At 48.0% G+C, this 23257-nt stretch overlaps 2 protein-coding genes across 2 annotated transcripts; both read left to right on the forward strand.

Annotated features, from left to right (window-relative positions):
- The first annotated feature begins 317 nt into the window (after positions 1 to 317).
- On the forward strand, positions 318 to 18401 carry LOC144480853 (uncharacterized). Its single transcript, XM_078200475.1, has 4 exons — positions 318 to 448; positions 1171 to 1267; positions 5035 to 5975; positions 13832 to 18401. Exons 3-4 carry the CDS (start codon positions 5377 to 5379, stop codon positions 14925 to 14927), a joined length of 1695 nt encoding a protein of 564 aa, XP_078056601.1. The 5' UTR covers positions 318 to 448; positions 1171 to 1267; positions 5035 to 5376; the 3' UTR covers positions 14928 to 18401.
- LOC144480690 (uncharacterized) lies at positions 2490 to 3545 on the forward strand. Its single transcript, XM_078200285.1, has 2 exons — positions 2490 to 2608; positions 2712 to 3545. Exons 1-2 carry the CDS (start codon positions 2490 to 2492, stop codon positions 3193 to 3195), a joined length of 603 nt encoding a protein of 200 aa, XP_078056411.1. The 3' UTR covers positions 3196 to 3545.
- Positions 18402 to 23257: the final 4856 nt, after the last annotated feature.

Consider the following 23257-nt stretch of genomic DNA (forward strand, 5'->3'; position numbering starts at 1 on the left):
GGAGTAAGTGGGAGCGGCTGGCCCTTCAACCAATCGGAGTGAATGAGAGGCGGGGCTGGAGTAGTAAGAGGGAGCGGCTGGTCCTCCAACCAATCGGAGTGAATGAGAGGCGGAGCTGGAGGACCGTGCGGGGAGCAGCTGGTCCTCCAACCAATCGGAATGAATGAGGGGCGGGGCCCTAACCTCTGCTGGGAGGCCAGCTGCGCAGGCTCAGTGCGGGGCTGTGACTGGAGCATGCGCAGTGCGGGGCTGTGACTGGAGCATGCGCAGTGCGGGGCTGTGACTGGAGCATGCGCAGTGCGGATGGAGACAGTGGTTTGGAATCCGGGGGGAGACATGATCCCCGGGACAGGAGAGGAACAGAACCGGTGACCGGACTGGGAGGTTCCATTAACACCTTCTGGAGGATTCACGATCCGAATAAGAAGCTATGGGATCCGCGTTTTCAGTAAGGGAAGCTGCGAGTTTATTAATTATAGACCCGGGGTCACGGTCGCAGCAATCCTCTTGCAGGCAGGAGGATACCGCAGTGCGCATGCGCAGTTCTCCCTGTCAGCAGGAGAGCAAGTTGTGAATTTCTATCCCAGACTAACAGTGATGGATTTTGGAAAGTCCTTTTACAGGGAATTAGAAGGGGAGGATTTACACACAGCAAACTGCAACCAAGAGAGTTGGCATTAGCAGGTAGATGTGGACAGAATTATTGTTAATCTGTTAAAAGGGGAGGATTTGCACACATAAAACTCAAACCAATAAAAATTGGGCGGCACGGTAGCACAGTGGTTCGCATTGCTGCTTCACAGCTCCAGGGACCCTGGTTCAATTCCCGACTTGGGTCACTGTCTGTGTGGAGGTTGCACATTCTCCTCGTGTCTGCGTGGGTTTGCTCCGGTTTCCTCCCACAGTCCAAAGATGTGCAGGTTAGGTTGATTGGCCGTGCTAAAATTGCCCCTTAGTGTCCTAAGATGTGTAGGTTAGAGGGATTAGCGGGTAAAATATGTAGGGATATGGGGGTAGGGCTTGGGTGGGATTGTGGTCGGTGCGGATTCGATGGGCCTCTTTCTGCACTGTAGGGTTTCTATGATTCTATGAAAAATCTTTGTGTCTTCTCAATTACTATTCCTGGAAGGAATAATTGATGGATGTTTTTGTAAATTGCTTTTTTTACAGGATATGAAACACAGACTTAAAACTCAAACCAAACGACTCATCATATCTGACAGAGTCACTTGATTCATCACGACCTGGATATTATCAGCTTTTGACTGTAAGCATTGAGTTCTATGTCAATACCATTCACTATGGAAAATATGTTCCTCATGTCATCCCCATGTAGACCTTACCCCAAATCCTAATCTGTGTCCCACAATCCCTTTATGATCAGCAAATGGAATTAACTTTTCTTGATCCAATATTTCTAGACATCTCAAATTTGCACACCCTTATCAAATTTCCCTCAGTCCCCTTGCTCGAAGTTGAATGACCCTAGTTTCTCCTATCCCACCTTACAATTAAAATCCCTAATCTCTGGAACCATTCTGTTAAATCTGCTCTGTACCCTCTCAAGGATCCTCACATCCTCTATAATGTGTGGTGATCATTGGTTTGCACAAACCCAGATGCTCTGTTCCTGTCTGTGATCTCATCATACACCCACAATTGCATGGTGACATCATCCCCACTTCCCGGGTATTTCAGAACAGCAATATATGGCCAAATTGGGAGCAATTATTTGTATTTATAGAACTCTTTCCTTGTTATAGAATGTTCTCAGCTGTTTCACAGAAATGTTACAAAGCAGCATCTGACAGTGAGCCACATAAGGGGATATTAGGGCAAGTGTCCAAAAGCTTGGTCAAAGAAGTAGATTCTAAGGAGAATCTTCAAGAAGGAAAGTGAGGTGGAGACGAGGAGAGGTTTAGGGAGGGAATTCCAGAGTTTGGGGTCTTGCAAACTGACAGAATGACCATCAGTGATGAAGTGCTTAAAATACACAATGCTAAAGTGTGCGGAATTAAAGGAGTGCAGATATCTTGGAGAGCTATGACGCTGGAGGACATTACAGAGATGTCGGCGGGCGGTGGGGGGGGGTGGGAAACATAGAGGGAATTGGCAACAAGGATGAGAACTTTAGCAATTAACTCTCTGTAGTTCAGTGAGCACAAGGGAAATGCTGAGCTCCAAAAGACCAGAGTCTTGTGTCGGCCCTGGATTTTCTTTTCCCTGAAGGACATTAGTAAACCAGTTCAGTGCTTACAACAATCCAGCAGCTTTCGGGGTCACCCTTTTCTGAGTGCCGGACCCACAAATGACCAGATTCGTTCAGCTCAATTTCACAACCCGTTTTTGTGATTTTTCTCATTGATATTTTCTGTTTTGAAACAATTTCACAGAATGTTAGGAGGCGCGATTTTGCAGTCAGAAAATCACATCGGGATCTGACAGATTTATGATATATATTGTGACCTGAATATCATCGGATTTTCAACATGGACGGAAAAAGCATCATTCTCATTGGGGAGAAACCATTCACCTGTTCTGCGTGTGGACAAGGTTTCAATCAATCATCCGGCCTGTCAAGACACAAGCGCAGTCACACTGGGGAAAAGTCCTGTAAATGTGCAGGTTGTGGGCAGGGATTCTATTCCCCATTTGAGCTGGAAATTCATAAGCGTAGTCACACCGGGGAGACACCGTTCACCTGCTCCCAGTGTGGGGAAGGGATTCACTACCTCATCCAGCCTGCCGAGACACTGGCGAGGTCACATTGGGGAGAGGGCATTCACCTGCTCCGTGTGTGGGAAGGGATTCACTACCTCACCCAGCCTGCCGAGACACTGGCGAGGTCACATTGGGGAGAGGGCATTCACCTGCTCCGAGTGTGGGAAGGGATTTAATCAGTCATCCACCCTGCTGAAACACCAGCAAATTCACACTGGTGAGAGACCATTCTTCTGCTCCAACTGTGGGAACAGATTCACTCGGTTATCTCATCTACTGAGACACCGGCAAGTTCACACTGGTGAGAGACCATTCTTCTGCTCCAATTGTGGGAACAGATTCACTCGGTTATCTCATCTACTGAGACACCAGCAAGTTCACACTGGTGAGAGATCATTCATTTGCTCCCGATGTGGAAAGACATTCAGTCAGTATTCCCACCTGCTGAGACACCAGCGAGTTCACACCGGTTAAAGATCATTCATTTTGCTCCATAGGTGCAAAGAAATTCTGTCAATCATTCCACCTGCTGAGACACCAGCAAGTTCTCAAGTAACTACAGTGATTGGATTTTGCTGTTAATCAGATCCAGGATTGAACAGTGTTCATTCGGGTCTATTTCTGCTGATGTTAATAAATTTTATTAACCCCTGTAACTGGGTCGAAGTGGATAAAAGTCAAATATATGAGCTCTGTGTTTAACACAATGCATTGAATCTTTTTAAACACCTCAACACAATTTAATTCCTTTTGAAGTTAGTTCTTCCTGTTTCCTCCAAGTGGGAGGAGCTCATTGAGCTTCTTTGTCACTAAGATTGAGACAATCCAATCAGCTGCCTCGCTCCCTTCCACTCGCCCACCGAGCCAAACTGTCTCTGAGTTTGTCCCTTATCCCAGCCCTGAATGCACAGCTTTCCTAATTTCTCTCCCATCTCCACTCACAAATGAAATAAGACCATAAGACATAGGAGCGGAAGTAAGGCCATTCGGCCCATCGAGTCCACTCCACCATTCAATCATGGTTGATTTCAACTCCATTTACCCGCTCTCTCCCCATAGCCCTTAATTCCTCGAGAAATCAAGAATTTATCCATTTCTGTCTTGAAGACGCTCAACGTCTCGGCCTCCACAGCCCTCTGTGGCAATGAATTCCACAGACCCACCACTCTCTGGCTGAAGAAATTTCTCCTCATCTCTGTTCTAAAGTGACTCCCTTTTATTCTAAGGCTGTGCCCCCGCGTCCTAGTCTCCCCTGCTAATGGAAACAACTTCCCTACGTCCATCCTATCTACGCCGTTCATTATCTTGTAAGTTTCTATCAGATCTCCCCTCAACCTCCTAAACTCCAATGAATATAATCCCACGATCCTCAGACGTTCATCGTATGTCAGGCCTACCATTCCCGGGATCATCCGTGTGAATCTCCGCTGGACCCGCTCCATAGTAAACACTGCAGATACTGTAAAAATGACAATTTAAAAAAAAGAAAATGCTGAGAAAACGCAGAACTTTCGAAAGCAGCTGTGGAGAAAGAAACAGAGTTCATGTTTCAAATCTGAATGGAGAAAATACATCTGACGGAGGCAAAATACCGTGGACACTGGCATCTCAAACAAAAACAGGAGATGCTGGAGAAACTCAGCAGGTCTGACAGCACCTGGAGAGCCAACCTTTCGAGCCTGGATGATCCTTCTGAAATGTCACATCCTGCCACCGAGGCCATTCGCCTGTACTTCCCGTGGAAAGCGATTCAGGTCTTCATCCAACCTCGCTACAAGAAGGATGTGGAAGCGCCGGAAAGAGTGCAGAGGAGATTTACCAGGATGCTGCCTGGTTTGGAGGGTAGGTCTTATGAGGAAAGGTTGAGGGAGCTGGGGCTGTTCTCTCTGGGGCTGAGGGGAGACTTAATAGAGGTTTATAAAATGATGAAGGGGATAGATAGAGTGAACGTTCAAAGACTATTTCCTCGGGTGGATGGAGCTATTACAAGGGGGCATAACTATAGGGTTCGTGGTGGGAGATATAGGAAGGATATCAGAGGTAGGTTCTTTACGCAGAGAGTGGTTGGGGTGTGGAATGGACTGCCTGCAGTGATAGTGGAGTCAGACACTTGAGGAACATTTAAGCGGTTATTGGATAGGCACATGGAGCACACCAGGATGATAGGGAGTGGGATAGCTTGATCTTCTGATAAAGCTCGGCACAACATCGTGGGCCGAAGGGCCTGTTCTGTGCTGTACTGTTCTGTGTTTAGAAACTAGAATTGTCTTTTCTGAATTTCTAACCGATACTAACACTGATGACCTTTGTAAGCTCCTCCAGGATATTGGAAGGGGAGAATTTTTCGCCACCTCAAGATCTGACAGAGTCAGAAAATCCACTGTGACCTGAATATCATTGGTGTTTACATGTAGAAGAAATGTTTGTTCTGTCTTCTTCAAATGGTTTGAGATGTCAGTGAAAAAGCACCGAAACACAGTCACACCCGACTGAGTGTGTTCCAGTGAACTGACTGTGGAAAGAGCTTTAACCAGTTACACAGCCTGAAAAAACGTCACACCACTCACAGTGGGGGGGAAACCAGACACTTGTTCTGTGTGTGGACGAGGGTTCAACTAATCATTGAAACTGGAGAGACACAAGGACACTGATACCATGGAGAAACCATGGAAGTGTGGAGACTGTGGAAGAGGATTCCAGTCTCCTTCCGCAGTTGAAACCCATCGACGCAGCCACACCGGGGAGAGGCCATTCACCTGCCCTGTGTGTGGGAAAGGATTCACTCGGTCATCCAACCTGCTAACACACCAGCAAGTTCACACAAGGGAGAGGCCGTTCACCTGCTGTGTGTGCGGCAAGGGATTCACCCGGTCATCCAACTTACTGACACACCAACGAATTCACACCGGGGAGAAGCCATTCAGCTGCTCTGTATGTGGGAAGGGGTTCATTTATTCTTCTGTCCTGCAGACACACCGGCGAATTCACACCGGAGAGAGGCCGTTCAGCTGCTCTGAGTGTGGCAAAGTATTCACTCAGTTGTCCAGCCTGCTGAGACACCAGCGAGTTCACACTGAGGAGAGACCGTTCACCTGTACTGCTTGTGGGAAGGGATTCAGTAATTCGTACAACTTACTGACACACCAGCGAGTTCACACTGGGGAGAGGCCGTTCACCTGCTCCGACTGTGGTAAAGGATTCACTCAGTTATCCAACCTGCTGAGACACCAGCGAGTTCACACACCATTACAGGGGTTGGATTCTGCTGTTATTGCTGCTGTTGATCACATCCAGGACTGAACCATGTTCATTCTGACAGTGGGTGAAGTGGGAGGGTCGGAGGGTTTCTTTCTGCTGGACTGGCCGGTCTCACGACTTTGCTTCCAGTGGGCTGATGCTCTTTGAGCCTGGGAGAGCACATTTCCACTGAAATGGTCTAAAAATGCTGATTGAGTACTTGTTTTCTGGATAGTAAATAGTGTTTTTCCTACCACTACAGGTAGATCTGAAATAAATACATTTGTCTCTGTTCCATTGAGTCTACAGCACAGGGCCAGGCCAGTCGGCTCAATTGGTCTGTGTCAGTATTTATGCTCCACATGAGCTTCCACCCACCCCTCTTCATCTCCCCCCATCAGCATATCCTTCTATTCCTTTCTCCCTCATGTATGTATCCAGCTTCCCCTTCAGTGTATTCGTGCTGTTCACCTCAACCACTCGCTGTGGTAGTGAGTTCCACATTCTCACCACTCGCTGGGTAAAGAGGTTTCTCACTGAAATCCCTATTGGATTATCGAACCCCTTCATAATCTTAAAGACTTCCATCGGGTCACCCTTCAGTCTTCTCTTTTCCAGAGAAAAGCAGCCCCAGCCTTTCCTGAGGGTTAAATGCTCTCAGTTCTGGGATTATTCTTGTGAATCCTTGTTGCTCCTTCTCCAGTGCCTCTATTTCCTTTTTCTAAATGGAGATCTCAAATGTTGACAGTGCTCCCAGTGTAGTCTAACCCTGGTTTATAACAAATCGAAGATAACCTCCCAGCTTTTCAATTCTATTTACAAACGATTGGTCTAGTTGGACCAAGGAGCGGCACAGGCTTGGAGGGCCGAAGGGCCTGTTTCCTGTGCTGTACTGTTCTTTGTTCTATCCCTCTGGAATGGAACCTTATATATTGGCCCCACACTTAAAGAATTTCACATTGTTCCTGAAGAGGCTGGAGACAGGATTGACAGAAATGGTTGCAGGAATGAGGGATTTCAATTAGTTGGTGAGAGAGGAACAGCTGATGTTCTCGTTACGTCATTGAATCATTAGGATAGGTGATGAGCTATTTGGCCCATTGATTGCATGCCAGCTTCCTTGGACAAACCATTCAGTCCCATTCCATCCCTGCATTGTTGTAAGTTTCTTTCCCACAAGTGCGCAGCCAATTTCCTTTTGAAATCAGTCCATCATCTCTGCCTCGACCACACTCATAGGGAGCAGGTTCCAGATCTTTATCAATCACTTCAAATGCCCATTAGGCTCACAGAGTACACAATGAGGCCATCAGGCCCATTATTCTCATGCTGGCTCTTCGAAAAACTTCCCAATGATCCAGTCACCCTGCTGTTTTGGTTTTACCTTAAGAATCTGTCCAGTTCCTTTTTGAAAGATAGAATTGAATCTGCACATCACCCTATTTTCAGACAGTGAATTCTTAATTACAACAATTTGCTGTGTTTTAAACCAAATAATTCAGGATATTGTGTGTTTACACTTCCACAGCGTATTCAAAAAAGTTTCAAATACTTGCTTACTACACATTAGGATTAAATCTTTATCAATGTTTTCTGATGTGGAGATAATATATCCAAGTTTGTGAACAATTAGAAAAAAGATTGCATTTCTATAGCACCTTTCAGGACTACAGGATCTCTGAAAGCATTCTACACCCAGTGAAGTACATTTGAAGTGTTATCGCTATTTCGATAGGCCTAGGTAATCAGATTTGGTTTTTAAAAAATCAGTCACTTTCATACTATATTCATTGTTATAGGGAACAAGGTCAAGGAAGCCAATTTGATCATGTGGCTTCTTGCAATCTTTCCATATTCTGTAGCTTTTCTTTATTAAGTCTGTATTGGTTTTGTAGTGAGATTCTGCAAGTCCAGGAGGCAAGCTGTCCTGGACTTGCAGAATCTCACTGGCTGTCCTGTCTGGAGACAATACACATCTCTTTAACCTGTGCTTAATGCTCCCCCCACTCCTATTGTCTGTACCTTTAAGACCTGGTTGGTTGTAGAGATTCGCATTTTAATCAGTATTCTGTAACTTGATTTTGTGTCTCTGTGCCCTGTTTGGGAGCAGATATCCACTCCATCTGATGAAGGAGCAGCGCTCCGAAAGCTAATGGCATTTGCTACCAAATAAACCTGTTGGACTTTAACCTGGTGTTGTTAAAACTCTTACTGTGTTTACCCCAGTCCAACGCCGGCATCTCCACATCACAACTCAACCATGACAGGAAGTTGCAGGAGAGAGTCAGAGGCTGTCAGATGTCTGACTCATGGGGGTAAGGTCTCAGTTGTGTTCAGTCCAGTGGGAATTTTGTTTACCTCTGACAGTGAGAAATTCTCAATCTGCTGGTTTTGGGGAAGCAACTTTGGTGATGGGAAGAGCAACTGCTCTCCGAATCCCATCGCACAGAGATTTGTGTTGCCACAGGCAGTTCGGATCTCTTGACCTAGGCTGATCCGATGTTTATTTGTACAGTCTCTCCGTCTTTTACACAACTGCCTTGGCTACATTCAAGTGATGCAGAGTTCTTGCTGTCAGATTTATGTTTATTTTATTCATTAGTCACAAGTAAGGAAGCTAGAACTAGAAGGCACAGCCTCAAAATAAAGGGGGGTCAGTTTAGGACAGAGTTGAGGAGGAACTTCTTCTCTCAGAGGGTGGTGAATCTCTGGAACTCTCTGCCCACTGAAGTGGTGGAGGCTACCTCGCTGAATATGTTTAAATCACGGATAGATGGATTCCTGATCGGTAAGGGAATTAGGGGTTATAGGGATCAGGCGGGTAAGTGGAACTGATCCACTTCAGATCAGCCATGATCTTATTGAATGGCGGGGCAGGCTCGAGGGGCTAGATGGCCTACTCCTGCTCCTATTTCTTATGTTCTTACATTAACACTGCAATGAAGTTAGTGTGAATTTCCCCTAGTCGCCACACTCCGGCACCTGTTCGGGTTGATGCACTTAACCAGCACATCTTTTAGACTGTGGGAGGAAACTGGAGCACCCGGAGGAAACCCACACAAACACGGGGAGAACGTGCAAACTCCACACAGACAGTGACCCAAGCCAGGAATCGAACCCAGGTCCCTGGAGCTATGAAGCAGCAGTGCTATCCCCTGCACCACCATGCTGCCCCTTGTACATCAGGTATCATAGAATAGAACCATAGCATCCCTACAATGCATAAGGAGGCCATTCAGCCCATCAAGTCTGCACAGACCACAATCCCACCCGGGCCCTATCCCCTTAACCCCATGCATTTACCCTAGCTGGTCCCCCTAACACTATGGGGCAATTTAGCATGGCCAATCCACCTAACCCGCACATCTTTGGACTGTGGGAGGAAACCGGAGCACCCGGAGGAAACCCACGCAGATACGGGGAGAATGTGCAAACTCCACACAGACAAGTGACCCAAGCCAGGATCGATCCCGGGTCCCTGGCACTGTGAGGCGGCAGTGCTAACCACTGTGCTACCGTGCCGCCCTTTGATAGGCTTTGCTTTTTCAGAAACAGATCCACTGAACATGGTACACCCCCATGTACAATTAACAGAAAAATCTAATCACTGTCGTTACTTGTGAACTCGCTGGGGTAGCAGAAGTTTGGCTGACTGCGTGAATCCTTTCCCACACACAGAGCAGGTGAACAGTCTCTCCCCGGTGTGAATGCGTTGGTGCGTCCGCAGGTGGGATGATTGAGTGAATCCCTTCCCACACTTGGGAGCAGGTGAATGGCCTCTCTCCCGTGTGGGTGCGCTGGTGTGTCAGCAGGTGGGATGACCGAGTGAATCCCTTCCCACACTCGGAGCAGGTGAATGGCCTCTCTCCCGTGTGGATGCATTGGTGTTCCAGCAGGGTGGATAATCGAGCGAATCCCTTCCCACCACTACGGTACGGTAGCACAGTGGTTAGCACTGCTGCTTCACAGCTCCAGGGACCCGGGTTCGATTCCCGGCTCGGGTCACTGTCTGTGTGGAGTCTACACATTCTCCTCGTGTCTGCGTGGGTTTCCTCCGGGTGCTCCGGTTTCCTCCCACAGTCCAAAGATGTGCGGGTTAGGTTGATTGGCCATGCTAAAGTTGCCCCTTAGTGTCCTGAGATGCGTAGGTTGGAGGGATTAGTGGGTAAATATGTCGGGATATGGGGGTAGGGCCTGGGTGGGATTGTGGTCGGTGCAGACTCGATGGGCCGAATGGCCTCTTTCTGCACTGTAGGGTTTCTATGATATTCAGAAGGGTTTCTCCCCAGTGTGAACTCGTTGATGTACAATCAGATCAGATGATCGCCTGAACCCAGTCCTGCAGTGGAAGCACCTGAACGGCCTCTCCCCTGTGTGAACACGTTGATGAAACAACAGTTCCCAGGAACATCTATGGCACTTCTCACAGTTTGGACATTTAAAAGGTCTCCCTCCAGTGTGAATTCTCTGGTGTGTCCGCAGGTGGGATGGGTGGTCCCGGAAGGGGAGGGGGTTTTAGTTCAGTCGGGGCAGCATGGTCGGTGCAGGCTTGGAGGGCCGAAGGGCCTGTTCCTGTGCTGTAATTTTCTTTGAGTGAGCAAATCCCTTCCCACAATCGGAGCAGATGAATGGCCTCTCCCCGGTGTGAATTCTCTGGTGTACAGTGAGGACAGATAATGTCTTGAACCCAGTCCCGCAGTGAGGGCACCTGAAAGGTATCATAGAATCATAGAATCATAGAAACCCTACAGTGCAGAAGGAGGCCATTCGGCCCATCGAGTCTGCACCGACCGCAATCCCACCCAGGCCTTACCCCCACATATTTATCCGCTAATCCCTCTCACTACGCATCTCAGGGACAATTTTAACCTGGCCAATCAACCTAACCCGCACATCTTTGTACTGTGGGAGGAAACCGGAGCACCCGGAGGAAACCCACGCAGACACGAGGAGAATGTGCAAACTCCACACAGACAGTGACCCGAGCCGGGAATCGAACCCGGGACCCTGGAGCTGTGAAGCAGCAGTGCTAACCACTGTGCTACCGTGCCGCCCTTGACTGTGGGCATGTTGATGGCCAGTCAGTTCCCGGGTACGTTTATAGCGCTTCCCACAGTCTGGACATTTAAAAGGTCTCTCGTCACTGTGAACCTGTCGGTGTTGCAGCAGGGAGGATGAACAAGTGAATCCCTTCCCACACTCCGAGCAGGTGAACGGCCTCTCCCCAGTGTGACTGCGTTGATGAATGTCCAGCTCAGATGGGTAATTAAATCCCTTCCCGCAGTCCCCACATTTCCACAGCTTCTCTCTGTGGTGACTGCATTTATGTTTTGACAGGTCAGATGACTGAGTAAAACCTTGTCCACACATAGAACATGTAGCTGGTTTCTTCTCTCCACTCAGAATGGTGTTTTTTCCTTCCATGTTTCAAATATGATGGCAAACAGGTTACAATAAATTAGGCCACTCCGTCAGATTTTGATGTGATGTTTGTTTTCAGTTTCCTGACTATAAATCGTCTTCTTCTAAAACCTGTGAGATTGATTTAAAACAGAAAAATGGGAGTGAGAGAGAACTCACAAAGACAGCTTCTGAAATTGAGCTGAATGAATCTGGTCATTTGTGGGGCCGGCACTAGGGAAAAAGTGACCATGAAAACTGCTCGATTGTCATCAAAACCCAACTGGTTTCATTGATGTCCTTCACGGAAGGGAACCTGCCATCCGGTCTGGGCCTACACAAAACTCTGGCCCTTAAGGGAAAACAGAGCAAGGGAACAAAGGGGCAAAGTGGGAGAGGCAAGGGTGAAGAATATATATTTTACACATCAGCCAGAACTTTGGCAGAACCCCAAAACCCTCAAGCCTGCGGCTGGAAAGACATCAGAAGTACTGGAGTTAGAGAAGAATCTCCCAGTTGAGGAAATACCCAGGGAGTGGGGGTGATGTCACCGCCTAATTGTGGATGTGTGGTGAGATCACAGACAGGAACACAGAACATCTGGGTCTGTGCAAACCAGTGATCACCACACGTTATGGAGGATGCGAGGCTCTATGAGACAGTGCAGAGCAGACTCACCAGAATTGTTCCAGGGATGAGGGATTAGAGTCACAATGTTAGGCTGGAGAAACTGGGATTGTTCTCCTTGGAGTCAACGAAATTGAGGGAAGATTTGATGGAGGTGTATGAGATTATAATAGGTGTAGATAAGGTAGGTGAAGAAAAGCTGTTCCTATCAGCCATTTGTAAAAGGATGACAGGACACAGATTTAAGATTTTGAGAAAGATCTATAGAGGAGATATGAGGACGAAATTTTAAACAGTGAGTGGGAATGACCTGGAACTCAATGCTTACACTAATAGGATGATATTATCTCGGTCCTCATGAACCGAGTTACCCTGAAAGATTCTGATGTGATGTTTGGGAGTTTCTTGTCTGCAAATCCACTTCTAATACCCTGCAAAAGATGATTACAAACTTCATTGCTGTCAGTCCAGGATAGAAATTCACAACACTCTCTTCTCCTGGTCCCTGGTCCAGGATGTCCACATGAATTCCTTAATGCACATCGCATCTTGTCATTATCATCAATTTGCGAAGGACATCTCCTCAGGGCGGGGAGTTTCTGTCATGGGTCTTCATGTGACTGAACTGAGACGCAGATCTATAGATACATGGAGGTCCCATGTGGTAGTGGGATCTGGAGAGCAGGATTTGTTTCTCTTTCTTTCCTTTGACATAAGACATTGGGACTCAGAGGGCTGATGAAGTTTGATGGACAAGTTGTCTCCATTCTGAACAATGGGGAGCAAGCCCCTCCCACTCATTGTCAACATTGCCCCCGACAAAGATGGCGGCCGCGCAAGGGCTCTGCTGCACATTGCCCCTAATAAAGATGGCGATCGTTTGCGGAGCTGCAGCCCCGCTCGGTACGGAAAGGGGAAACCCCGAGAAGTTCTTGTCAGGGGTTTGCGTTTGCACAACATTTTTACAAAAATCTCTTCCCCCCCCCCCCCCGCCAGATCCATGGCTCGCTGCGAACCTTTAATACCCTCTGACCCATTGCAGACCCGGGACAGCCTCTCCCTGTCGCCATGAGCTGCATTGCGCATGTCTCAGTACAACCCGGCCCCGGCCCCCTCATTCGATTGGTTGGAGGACCAGCCGCTCGCTCGGTCCTCCAGCCCCGCCCCCTCTTCCCAGTGGTCCGGAGCTGCTGTCAATCAGTCCCCGGGGGGCATTGTGACGTGGGGCACGCGCAGTGCGGCTCCTGTCCCAGGGACCGGCGCTTGTTTGTCTGATCTCCAGGCGGGGACGAGGCGGATAAGCGGAGGCAGCGTTAGGGGCAGTGGGTGGGAGGGGAGGCTCCACACACCCAGTGGAGGCTTCAACACCCCCCCCAATAAGGAACTAGTGGCACCGCCTCCACACCCAACACAAACGGCAGCTGCAGCGCTTCCTCCCGGGGCCAGGCCCCACTGGACAAATGTGGCTTCAGGAAGGAAATGCAGCAATGGGTTTGTGAATGAGAATCACCTTTAACTCACTTCACTGACCCTGGAGCAGGAGGAGAGAATGGGGGGAATTTCTATCCTGCACTCACACTGATGGATTTGTTATTGAGAACTCATGTTTAACTCACTTTACTGACCTTGGAGCAGGAGGGGGGGAATTTGTTATTTTGGGTTTTTGGGTTTCCTCTCCCTTTTTTTTTGCAGTTTTAAATCAGTTTCACAAGGTTTCAGAAGAAGAGGATTTGCAGCTGGGAAACCCAAATCAAGTATCACATCAGGATCTGATGGAGTCGGCCAGTTTATCAAAACCTGAATATCATTGGACTTCGAACGCGGAAGGAAAAAGCACCGTTCACAGTGGGGAGAAACCCTACACGTGTTCTGCCTGTGGGCGAGGATTTAACCGGTCATCTGGCCTGTCCGCACACAGACACACCCACAGCAGGGAGAAACCGTGGAAATGTGGGGACTGTGGGAAGGGATTCAATTACCCGTCCAAGCTGGAAATACATTGGCGCTGCCACACGGGGGAGAGGCCTTTCACCTGCCCCGAATGTGGGAAGGGATTCACTCGGTCATCCACCCTTCTGACGCACCAGCGCGTTCACACGGGAGAGAGACCTTTTGCCTGCTCAGAATGCGGCAAGAAATTCTCTCAGTTGTCCCACGTGATGGCACACCAGAGAATTCACAACGACAAAAGACCCTTTCGATGCCCGGAGTGTGAGAAGTGTTTTAAAAGTTCTGGGGAGCTGATGTCCCATCAACGTGTTCACACTGACGAGAGACCATTTAAATGCCTAGACTGTGGGAAGTGCTTTAAAAGTTCCCGGGAACTGATGTCTCATCAACGTGTTCACACTGACGAGAGACCGTTCAAATGCTCTCACTGTGGGACTAGGTTCAAACAATCATCTCAACTCACGGTACACCAGCGAATTCACACCGGAGAGAAGCCGTTCGCCTGTTCCGAGTGTGGGAAGAGATTCTCTTGGTCATCTGACCTGCTGAGACATCAGCAAGTCCATACTCTGGAGAGGCCATTCACCTGCTCCCACTGTGGGAAGGGATTCATTCAGTTATCTGACCTGCTGACACACCAGCGAATTCATACAGGGGAGAGGCCATTCACGTGCTTCCACTGTGGGAAGGGATTCACTCGATCATCCAACCTGCTGAGACACCAGCGAGCTCACACCACTGGGAGAGCTTTTAAATGCTCAGACTGTGAGAAGTGCTTTAAAAGTTCCCATGAACTAATGTCCCATCAACGTGTTCACACTGACGAGAGACCGTTCAGATGCTCTCACTGTGGGATTGGGTTCAGGCACTCATCCCAACTCACTGCACACCAGCGAGTTCACACTGGGGAGAGGCCATTCACCTGCTCTGAGTGTGGGAAGGGATTCAATCGGTCATGCACCCTGCTGACGCACCAGCGTGTCCACAAGTAAGCACAGGAATTGGATTTTGCTGCCAGTCACTATCAGGACTGAAGCATGTTTGTTGGAGTCTGTTTCTGCTCATATTTCTGAACTCAACCCAGTCGCAAGGTCCAATAGTCTCAATAAAAGTCAAATAAATCAGCTTTGTGATATGTACTGTTGTAGGGATTTTAACATCCTTAACACGAGGACAGCCAGTGAGATTCTGCAAGCCCAGGAGGCAAGCTGTGGGGGTTACTGATAATGTGAAATAAATCCAACATCCCGGTTTAGGCCGTCCTCATGTGTGCGGAACTTGGCTATCAGTTTCTGCTCAGCGACTCTGCGCTGTCGTGTGTCGTGAAGGCCGCCTTGGAGAACGCTTACCTGAAGATCCAAGGCTGAATGCCCGTGACCGCTGAAGTGCTCCCCCACAGGAAGAGAACAGTCTTGCCTGGTGATTGTCGAGCGGTGTTCATTCACATTTTAAGTGATTGCCCTCTCCCCTGTCTTTCCATCCTCCCTTCCAAAAAGTACCAGGATCTCAAGGAGCGTCGTCCTGTTGGATCAGCTGTTCTTGCTTCGTCCTCCAGCCCCTCCCCTCATTCACTCCGATTGGTCGGAGGACGAGTTGTTCCAGAGAAACGATAATTGTCGGTTCTGAATTTCCATCCTGGACTGACTGTGATGACTTTTTAAAACTCCGATTGCAGGGATTTCTGACAGCTGGAGTGTGTTTCTGTTGATGTAATAGGGCTGGGGGGTTCAATATTCTGGATCCAGAGCTGATTGTGTTCTCATGGCTGGAGTGTCCCTTTAAGAACCACAGTCTGTGATCAGTCCCCATAATGCAGGAGCTCTCATCAAAAATTGGTTTGCAGCAAGATTCTGAACTTTTACATCAATCCCAAATTGTGTTTTGTACAAAACTCTACAACTTAATGCCTGATAGATTCCACCAATTAACATCGCTGATTAGAAAGTGCTGATTAATCGTTGCTGACAATTCTTACTGACTTGCAAGTTACATGATGTGGAGATGCCGGCGTTGGACTGGGGTGAACACAGTAAGAAGTCTCACAACACCAGGTTAAAGTCCAACAGGTTTATTTGGTAGCAAATACCAAAAGGTTTCGGAGCGCTGCTCCTTCGTCAGATGGAGTGGAAATGTGCTCTCAAACAGTGCAAACAGACAGAATCAAGTTGCAGAATACTGATTAGAATGCGAATCCTACAGCCAGCCAGGTAGTCTGTGTTATAGGTTGACCTGGGTGGGTTCGTGATCCGTAGTCCTTTCGGTATCTTGTCTGCTTTCTTGCATGTTTGTAGAAACTTGATGTCTGTGTCGATATCCGCGATCTTCTTGGAGATCCTCTCCACTTGGAGCCGGCAGTTTGCGGTGTCGATGGTAGTCATGGTGTGGAGATGCCGGCGTTGGACTGGGGTGAACACAGTAAGAAGTCTCACAACACCAGGTTAAAGTGCAACAGGTTTATTTGGTTGCAAATGCCATTAGCTTTCGGAGCACTGCTCCTTCGTCAGATGGAGTGGAAATCTGCTCTCAAACAGTGCAAACAGACACAGAAATCAAGTTGCAGAATACTGATTAGAATGTGAATCCCTACAGCCAGCCAGGTCTTAAAGGTACAGACAATGCGGGTGGAGGGAACAATTAACACAGGTTAAAGAGATGTGTATTGTCTCCAGACAGAACAGCTAGTGAGATTCTGCAAGCCCAGGAGGCAAGCTGTGGGGGTTACTGATAGTGTGACATAAACCCAACATCCCGGTTTAGGCCGTCCTCATGTGTGCGGAACTTGGCTATCAGATTCTGCTCAGCGACTCTGCGCTGTCGTGTGTCGTGAAGGCCGCCTCGGAGAACGCTTACCCGAAGATCCAAGGCTGAATGCCCGAAGTGCCCCCACAGGAAGAGAACAGTCTTGCCTGGTGATTGTCGAGCGGTGTTCATTCATCCGTTGCCGTAGCGTCTGCATGGTCTCCCCAATGTACCATGCCTCGGGACATCCTTTCCTGCAGCGTATCAAATTACACACAGCGACACCTCCATTATCCACCAGAAAGAAGGGGAATGGAAATTGGCGGAGAATCGAGAGTCTCCAAATGTTACGCCTCCCGTCTGGTACAAAAATCCCCCCCCCAGCACGTGAATGGGAACAAGTTTAATGCACGTACCAGATGGGTCTCTTTAAAAAAAGGCACAGGGCTGAACTAATCGAGTGTTTAAAATGATGCAAGGTTATAATAGGATTCGGAGAGAATGTTTCCTCTTGTGGGGAAGAGTAAAACCAGAGACCATCGATAAAAGGTAGTCACCAAGAAATTCAATTGGGAAATCAGAAAAAACTTCTTCACCAGGGAATGGTAAGAACGTGGAACTCGCTGCCAAAGGTGAAGGCATGTAAACTCGCCGGCTCCAACGCACCCCTCCCTGATGAGCTCAATGCATTCTACGCCTGTTTTGAGCAAGAGGTCAGCGAGAGCATGCCCTCCACCCTGGATGAACCTGTATCTGGGGGTCACCATTGCAGATGTCAGAGCAGCTTTCTCAAAGGTCAACCCACGGAAAGTGACTGGCCCGGATGGGGTACCCGGATGAGCACTGGGATCCTGTGCGGATCAGCTGGCGGGGTTATTCACAGACATCTTCAACCTCTCTTTACAACAATCTGAGATCCCTATGTGCTTCAAGAAGACGACCATCATCCCCGTACCTAAGAGAAACCAAGCAGCGTGCCTTCATGACAATCGGCCGGTGGCTCTGACATCCATTATTATGAAGTGCTTCCAAAGGTTAATCATGGCACGAATCAGTTCCAGCCTCCCGGACCGCCTGGATCCACTATAGTTTGCTTACTGCCGCAACAGGTCCACAGCAGACGCCATCTCCCTGGCCCTGCACTCAACCCTGGAACACCTGGATAACAAGGACACCTATGTCAGACTCATATTTATTGACTACAGCTCAGCCTTCAACACTATTAGAATCATAGAATCCCTACAGTGCAGAAAGAGGCCATTTGGCCCATCGAGTCTTCACCCACCACAATCCCACCCAGGCCCTACCCCCATATCCCTACATATTTACCCGCTAATCCCTCTAATCTATGCATCTCAGGACACTAAGGGGCAATTTTAGCATGGCCAATCAACCTAACCCGCACATCTTTGGACTGTGGGAGGAAACCGGAGCACCCGGAGGAAACCCACGCAGACACCCCGGTGGATTTGCCCCTGCACAACAAGTACTCCTGCTTGAGTACTGCTGGGGGGGACAGCCCGCCTGGGGGAAGCAGCAGTGGCCGTGTCTCCGCAGTGGAGTCCAGCCCTGTAACTCAGAGGGCTAAGGAAAAGAGGAGGAAGGCGGTATTAATCGGGGACTCGATGGTGAAGGGGACAGACAGGCGTTTCTGCGGAGGTAGGCGGGAGTCTCGCATGGTGGTCTGCCTCCCTGGGGCCGGGATCCAGGATGTCGCTAGTCGCGTCCCGGAAATCCTGAGGTGGGAGGGAGAGGAGCCTGAGGTAGCGGTACATATTGGTACCGCTGATGTGGGTAGGAAGGGAGAAGGGGTCATGAAAAGGGAGTACAGGGAATTAGGGAGACAGCTGAGAAAGAGGAAAGCAAAGGTAGTAATCTCAGGATTACTGCCTGTGCCACGGGAAGGTGAGGGCAGGAATGGAGTGAGGTGGAAGATGAATGTGTGGCTGAGGGACTGGTGCAGGGGGCAGGGATTCAGGTTCCTGGACCATTGGGACCTTTTTAGGGGCAGGGGTGATCTGGGGGGGAGGATGCAGGGGTAAGGGGAATTACAAAATTAATGGTAGAGGAGAGGGTGCAAGTGAATGAAGGCGGTAATTTAGATAAGGGAGTAGAGGGAGAGGGTGTTCGCGACTCATCAAAGCGGGTCCAGATAAAAGCTGGAATAAGGACACTTTGCCTGAATGCACGAAGCATTCGGAACAAGGTAAATGAGTTGATGGTGCAAATCAGCACAAGTGGGTACGATCTAGTGGCCATTACAGAAACGTGGCTGAAAGGTGACCAGGACTGGGAGATGAATATCCAGGGGTATCAGGCGTTTAGGAAGAATAGACAGGAAGGAAAAGGTGGTGGGGTCGCGCTATTAATAAGAGATAATATCAGGGTAGTACTGAGGGATGACATAGGCTCTGAGGAACAAAACGTGGAATCATTATGGGTAGAGATGAGGAATAGTAGAGGGAGAAAGACACTAGTAGGTGTGGTATATAGGCCCCCAAATAATAATGTTGAGGTAGGGAGGGCTATAAACAAGCAGATAAGGGATGCGTGTAAAAACGGAACGGCAATAATCATGGGGGACTTCAACATGCACATTGACTGGCAGACTCAAGTCGGTAAGGGTGGAATGGAGGAAGAGTTCTTAGAATGCTGTCGGGATAGTTTCCTTGAACAGCATGTTACGGAACCGACGAGGGAACGAGCTATTTTGGATCTGGTATTGTATAACGAGGTAGGTAGAATTAAGGATCTTATTGTGAAGGACCCTCTTGGGTCTAGTGACCACAATGTGGTCGAATTTCTGATTCAGATGGAAGAGGAGAAAGTTTGGTCCCAAACCAGTGTCCTCTGTTTGAACAGAGGGAAATATGATAGGATGAGGGATGAATTGGCTAAGGTAGACTTGGAGAGCAGGCTGGCAGGTAGGATAGCTGAGGAACAGTGGAGGATTTTTAAGGAGATCCTTTTCAGTTCTCAGCAAAAATATATTCCAGCAAAAAACAAGGATTGTAAGAAAAGGGAGAACCAGCCGTGGATAACGAAGGAAATAAAGGAGAGTATTAAAATAAAAACAGCTGCGTACAGAGTGGCCAAAAATAGTGGAAAAACAAGTGATTGGGAAAAACTTAAGAAACAACAAAGAGAGACTAAGAAAGCGATAAAGAAAGGAAGGAAGACTATGAAGCTCGGCTAGCAATTAATATAAAAAATGATAGTAAAAGTTTTTATAAATATATAAAAAGGAATAGAGTGGCTAGAGTGAATGTTGAACCCTTGGAGGACGAGAGGGGGGAGTTAATAGTGGGAAATGAGGATATGGCTGAGTCTTTAAATAAGTTTTTTGTGTCGGTCTTCACGGTGGAGGACACAAATAGTTTGCCAAATATTAACGATAGAGGGTTGGCAGCAGGAGAAATACTTAATACAATTAATGTTACCAGAGAGGCAGTGCTGGGTAGACTAATGGGACTGAAGGTGGACAAGTCCCTGGGTCCAGATGGAATGCATCCCAGGGTATTGAAAGAAATGTCAGAGGTAATAGTGGATGCGTTAGTGATTATTTATCAAAACTCGTTGCATTCTGGGGTAGTGCCGGTTGATTGGAAAACGGCTAATGTTACGCCGCTGTTTAAAAAAGGAAGGAGACAAAAGGCGGGTAACTATAGGCCGGTCAGCTTAACGTCTGTAGTAGGGAAAATGCTGGAATCCATTATTAAAGAGGAGATAGCAGGGCATCTGGATAGAAATGGTTCGATCAATCAGACGCAGCATGGATTCATGAGGGGAAAGTCGTGCTTGACGAACATGTTGGATTTTTATGAAGATGTGACTAGGGCGGTTGATGGAGGAGAACCGGTGGATGCGGTGTTTTTGGATTTCCAAAAGGCGTTTGATAAGGTGCCCCATAAAAGGCTGCTGAAGAAGATTAGGGCACACGGAGTTGGGGGTAGTGTGTTAAAGTGGATTGGGGACTGGCTATCCGACAGGAAGCAAAGAGTCGGAATAAATGGGTGTTTTTCCGGTTGGAGGAAGGTAACTAGTGGCGTGCCGCAGGGATCGGTACTCGGGCCGCAACTATTTACCATTTATATAGATGATCTGGAGGAGGGGACGGAGTGTAGGGTAACGAAGTTTGCAGACGACACAAAGATAAGTGGAAAAGTGAATCGTGTGGAGGACGGAGAAGATCTGCAGAGAGATTTGGACAGGCTGAGTGAGTGGGCGAGGATATGGCAAATGGAGTATAACGTTGATAAATGCGAGGTTATACACTTTGGAGGAAATAATAACAAATGGGATTACTATCTCAATGGAAACAAATTAAAACATGCTACCGTGCAAAGGGACCTGGGGGTCCTTGTGCATGAGACGCAAAAGCCCAGTCTGCAGGTACAACAGGTGATCAAGAAGGCAAATGGGATGTTGGCCTATATTGCGAGGGGGATAGAATATAAAAGCAGAGATGTCTTGCTGCATCTGTACAGGGCATTGGTGAGGCCGCAGCTGGAATACTGTGTGCAGTATTGGTCCCCTTATATGAGGAAGGATATCTTGGCATTGGAGTGAGTGCAGAGAAGGTTCACCAGGTTGATACTGGAGATGAGGGGTTTGGATTATGAGGAGAGGCTGAGGAGATTGGGTTTGTACTCGTTGGAGTTTAGAAGGATGAGGGGGGATCTTATGGAGACTTATAAGATAATGCGGGGGCTGGATAGGGTGGAGACGGAGAGATTCTTTCCACTTAGTAAGGAAGTTAAAACTAGAGGGCACAGCCTCAAAATAAAGGGGGGTCGGTTTAAGACAGAGTTGAGGAGGAACTTCTTCTCCCAGAGGGTGGTGAATCTCTGGAATTCTCTGCCCACTGAGGTGGTGGAGGCTACCTCGCTGAATATGTTTAAAGCGCGGATGGATGGATTCCTGATCGGTAAGGGAATTAAGGGTTATGGGGATCAGGCGGGTAAGTGGTACTGATCCACGTCAGATCAGCCATGATCTTATTGAATGGCGAGGCAGGCTCGAGGGGCTAGATGGCCTACTCCTGCTCCTATTTCTTATGTTCTTATGACATGAGGAGAATGTGCAAGCTCCACACAGACAGTGACCCAAGCCAGGAATCGAACCCAGGTCCCTGGAGCTGTGAAGCAGCAGTGCTAACCACTGTGCTACCGTGCTCCCCACGAAACCCATCTCCAAACTCCGTGGCCTGGGCCTCGGCACCTCCCTCTGCAACTGGATCCTGAACTTCCGAACTCTCAGACCGCAATCAGTAAGGATAGGCAACAACACCTCCTCCACGATCATCCTCAAGACCGGTGCCCCACACAGTTGTGTTCTCAGCCCCCTACTATACTCCTTATACACCTATGACTGTGTGGCCAAATTCCCCTCCAATTCGATTTTCAAGTTTGTTGACGACACCATCGTAGTGGTTCGGATCTCAAACAATGACGAGGCAGAGTACAGGAATGAGATAGAGAATCTGGTGAACTGGTGCGGCAACAATAATCTCTCCCTCAATGTCAACAAAATGAAGGAGATTGTCATCGACTTCAGGAAGCGTAAAGGAGAACAGGCTCCTGTCTACATCAACGGGACTGAAGTAGAAAGGGTTGAGAGCTTCAAGTTTCTAAGTGTTCAGATCACCAACAACCTACCCTGGACCCCCCATGCTGACACTATAGTTAAGAAAGCCCACCAACACCTCTACTTTCTCAGAAGACTAACAAAATTTGGCATGTCAGCTACGACTCTCACCAACCTTTATGGATGCACCATAGAAAGCATTCTTTCTGGTTGAATCACAGCTTGGTGTGGCTCCTGCTCTGTCCAAGAACGCAAGGAACTACAAAAGGCCAATAATGTAGCCCAATCCATCACGCAAACCAGCCTTCCATCCATTGACTCTGTCTACACTTCCCGCTGTCTCGGCAAAGCAGCCAGCAGAATTAAGGATGCCACCCCGGACATTCTCTCTTCCATCTTCTTCCATCGGGAAAAAGATACAAAAATCTGAGGTCACGTACCAACCGACTCAAGAACAGCTTCTTCCCTGCTGCCGTCAGACTTTTGAATGGACCTACCTCGCATTAAAGTTGATTTTTCTCTACACCCTAGCTATGACTGTAACACTACATTCTGCACTCTCTCGTTTCCTTCTCTATGAACGGTATGGTTTGTATAGCGCACAAGACACAATACTTTTCACTGTATGTTAATACATGTGACAATAAGTCAAATCAAGACTGGGTGAAGGGAATAGTATGGATGTATTTAAATGTAAATATTTAATTAGGATAGGTATATTTAAATGTACTTGGATGTACTTAAATGGAGAACAACTGCAGAATGCCGAGGCTTAGAGGGATCTCGGTGTTATTGTGCATGAGTCACAAGAAGTTACTATTCAGGTCCAGCACATAATCACAAAGGCTACACTATTTTTTATTATGAGAAGAATTGAACATAAAAGTAAGGATGTTATGCTCCAGTTTCACTGGCTGTCTTGTCTGGAGACAATACACATCTTTTTAGCCTGTCTTGATGCTCTCTCCACTCACATTGTTTCGTTTCTTAAAGACTT

Source organism: Mustelus asterias, chromosome 30 (genome assembly GCF_964213995.1).
Source record: "Mustelus asterias chromosome 30, sMusAst1.hap1.1, whole genome shotgun sequence".
Taxonomy (NCBI): domain Eukaryota; kingdom Metazoa; phylum Chordata; class Chondrichthyes; order Carcharhiniformes; family Triakidae; genus Mustelus; species Mustelus asterias.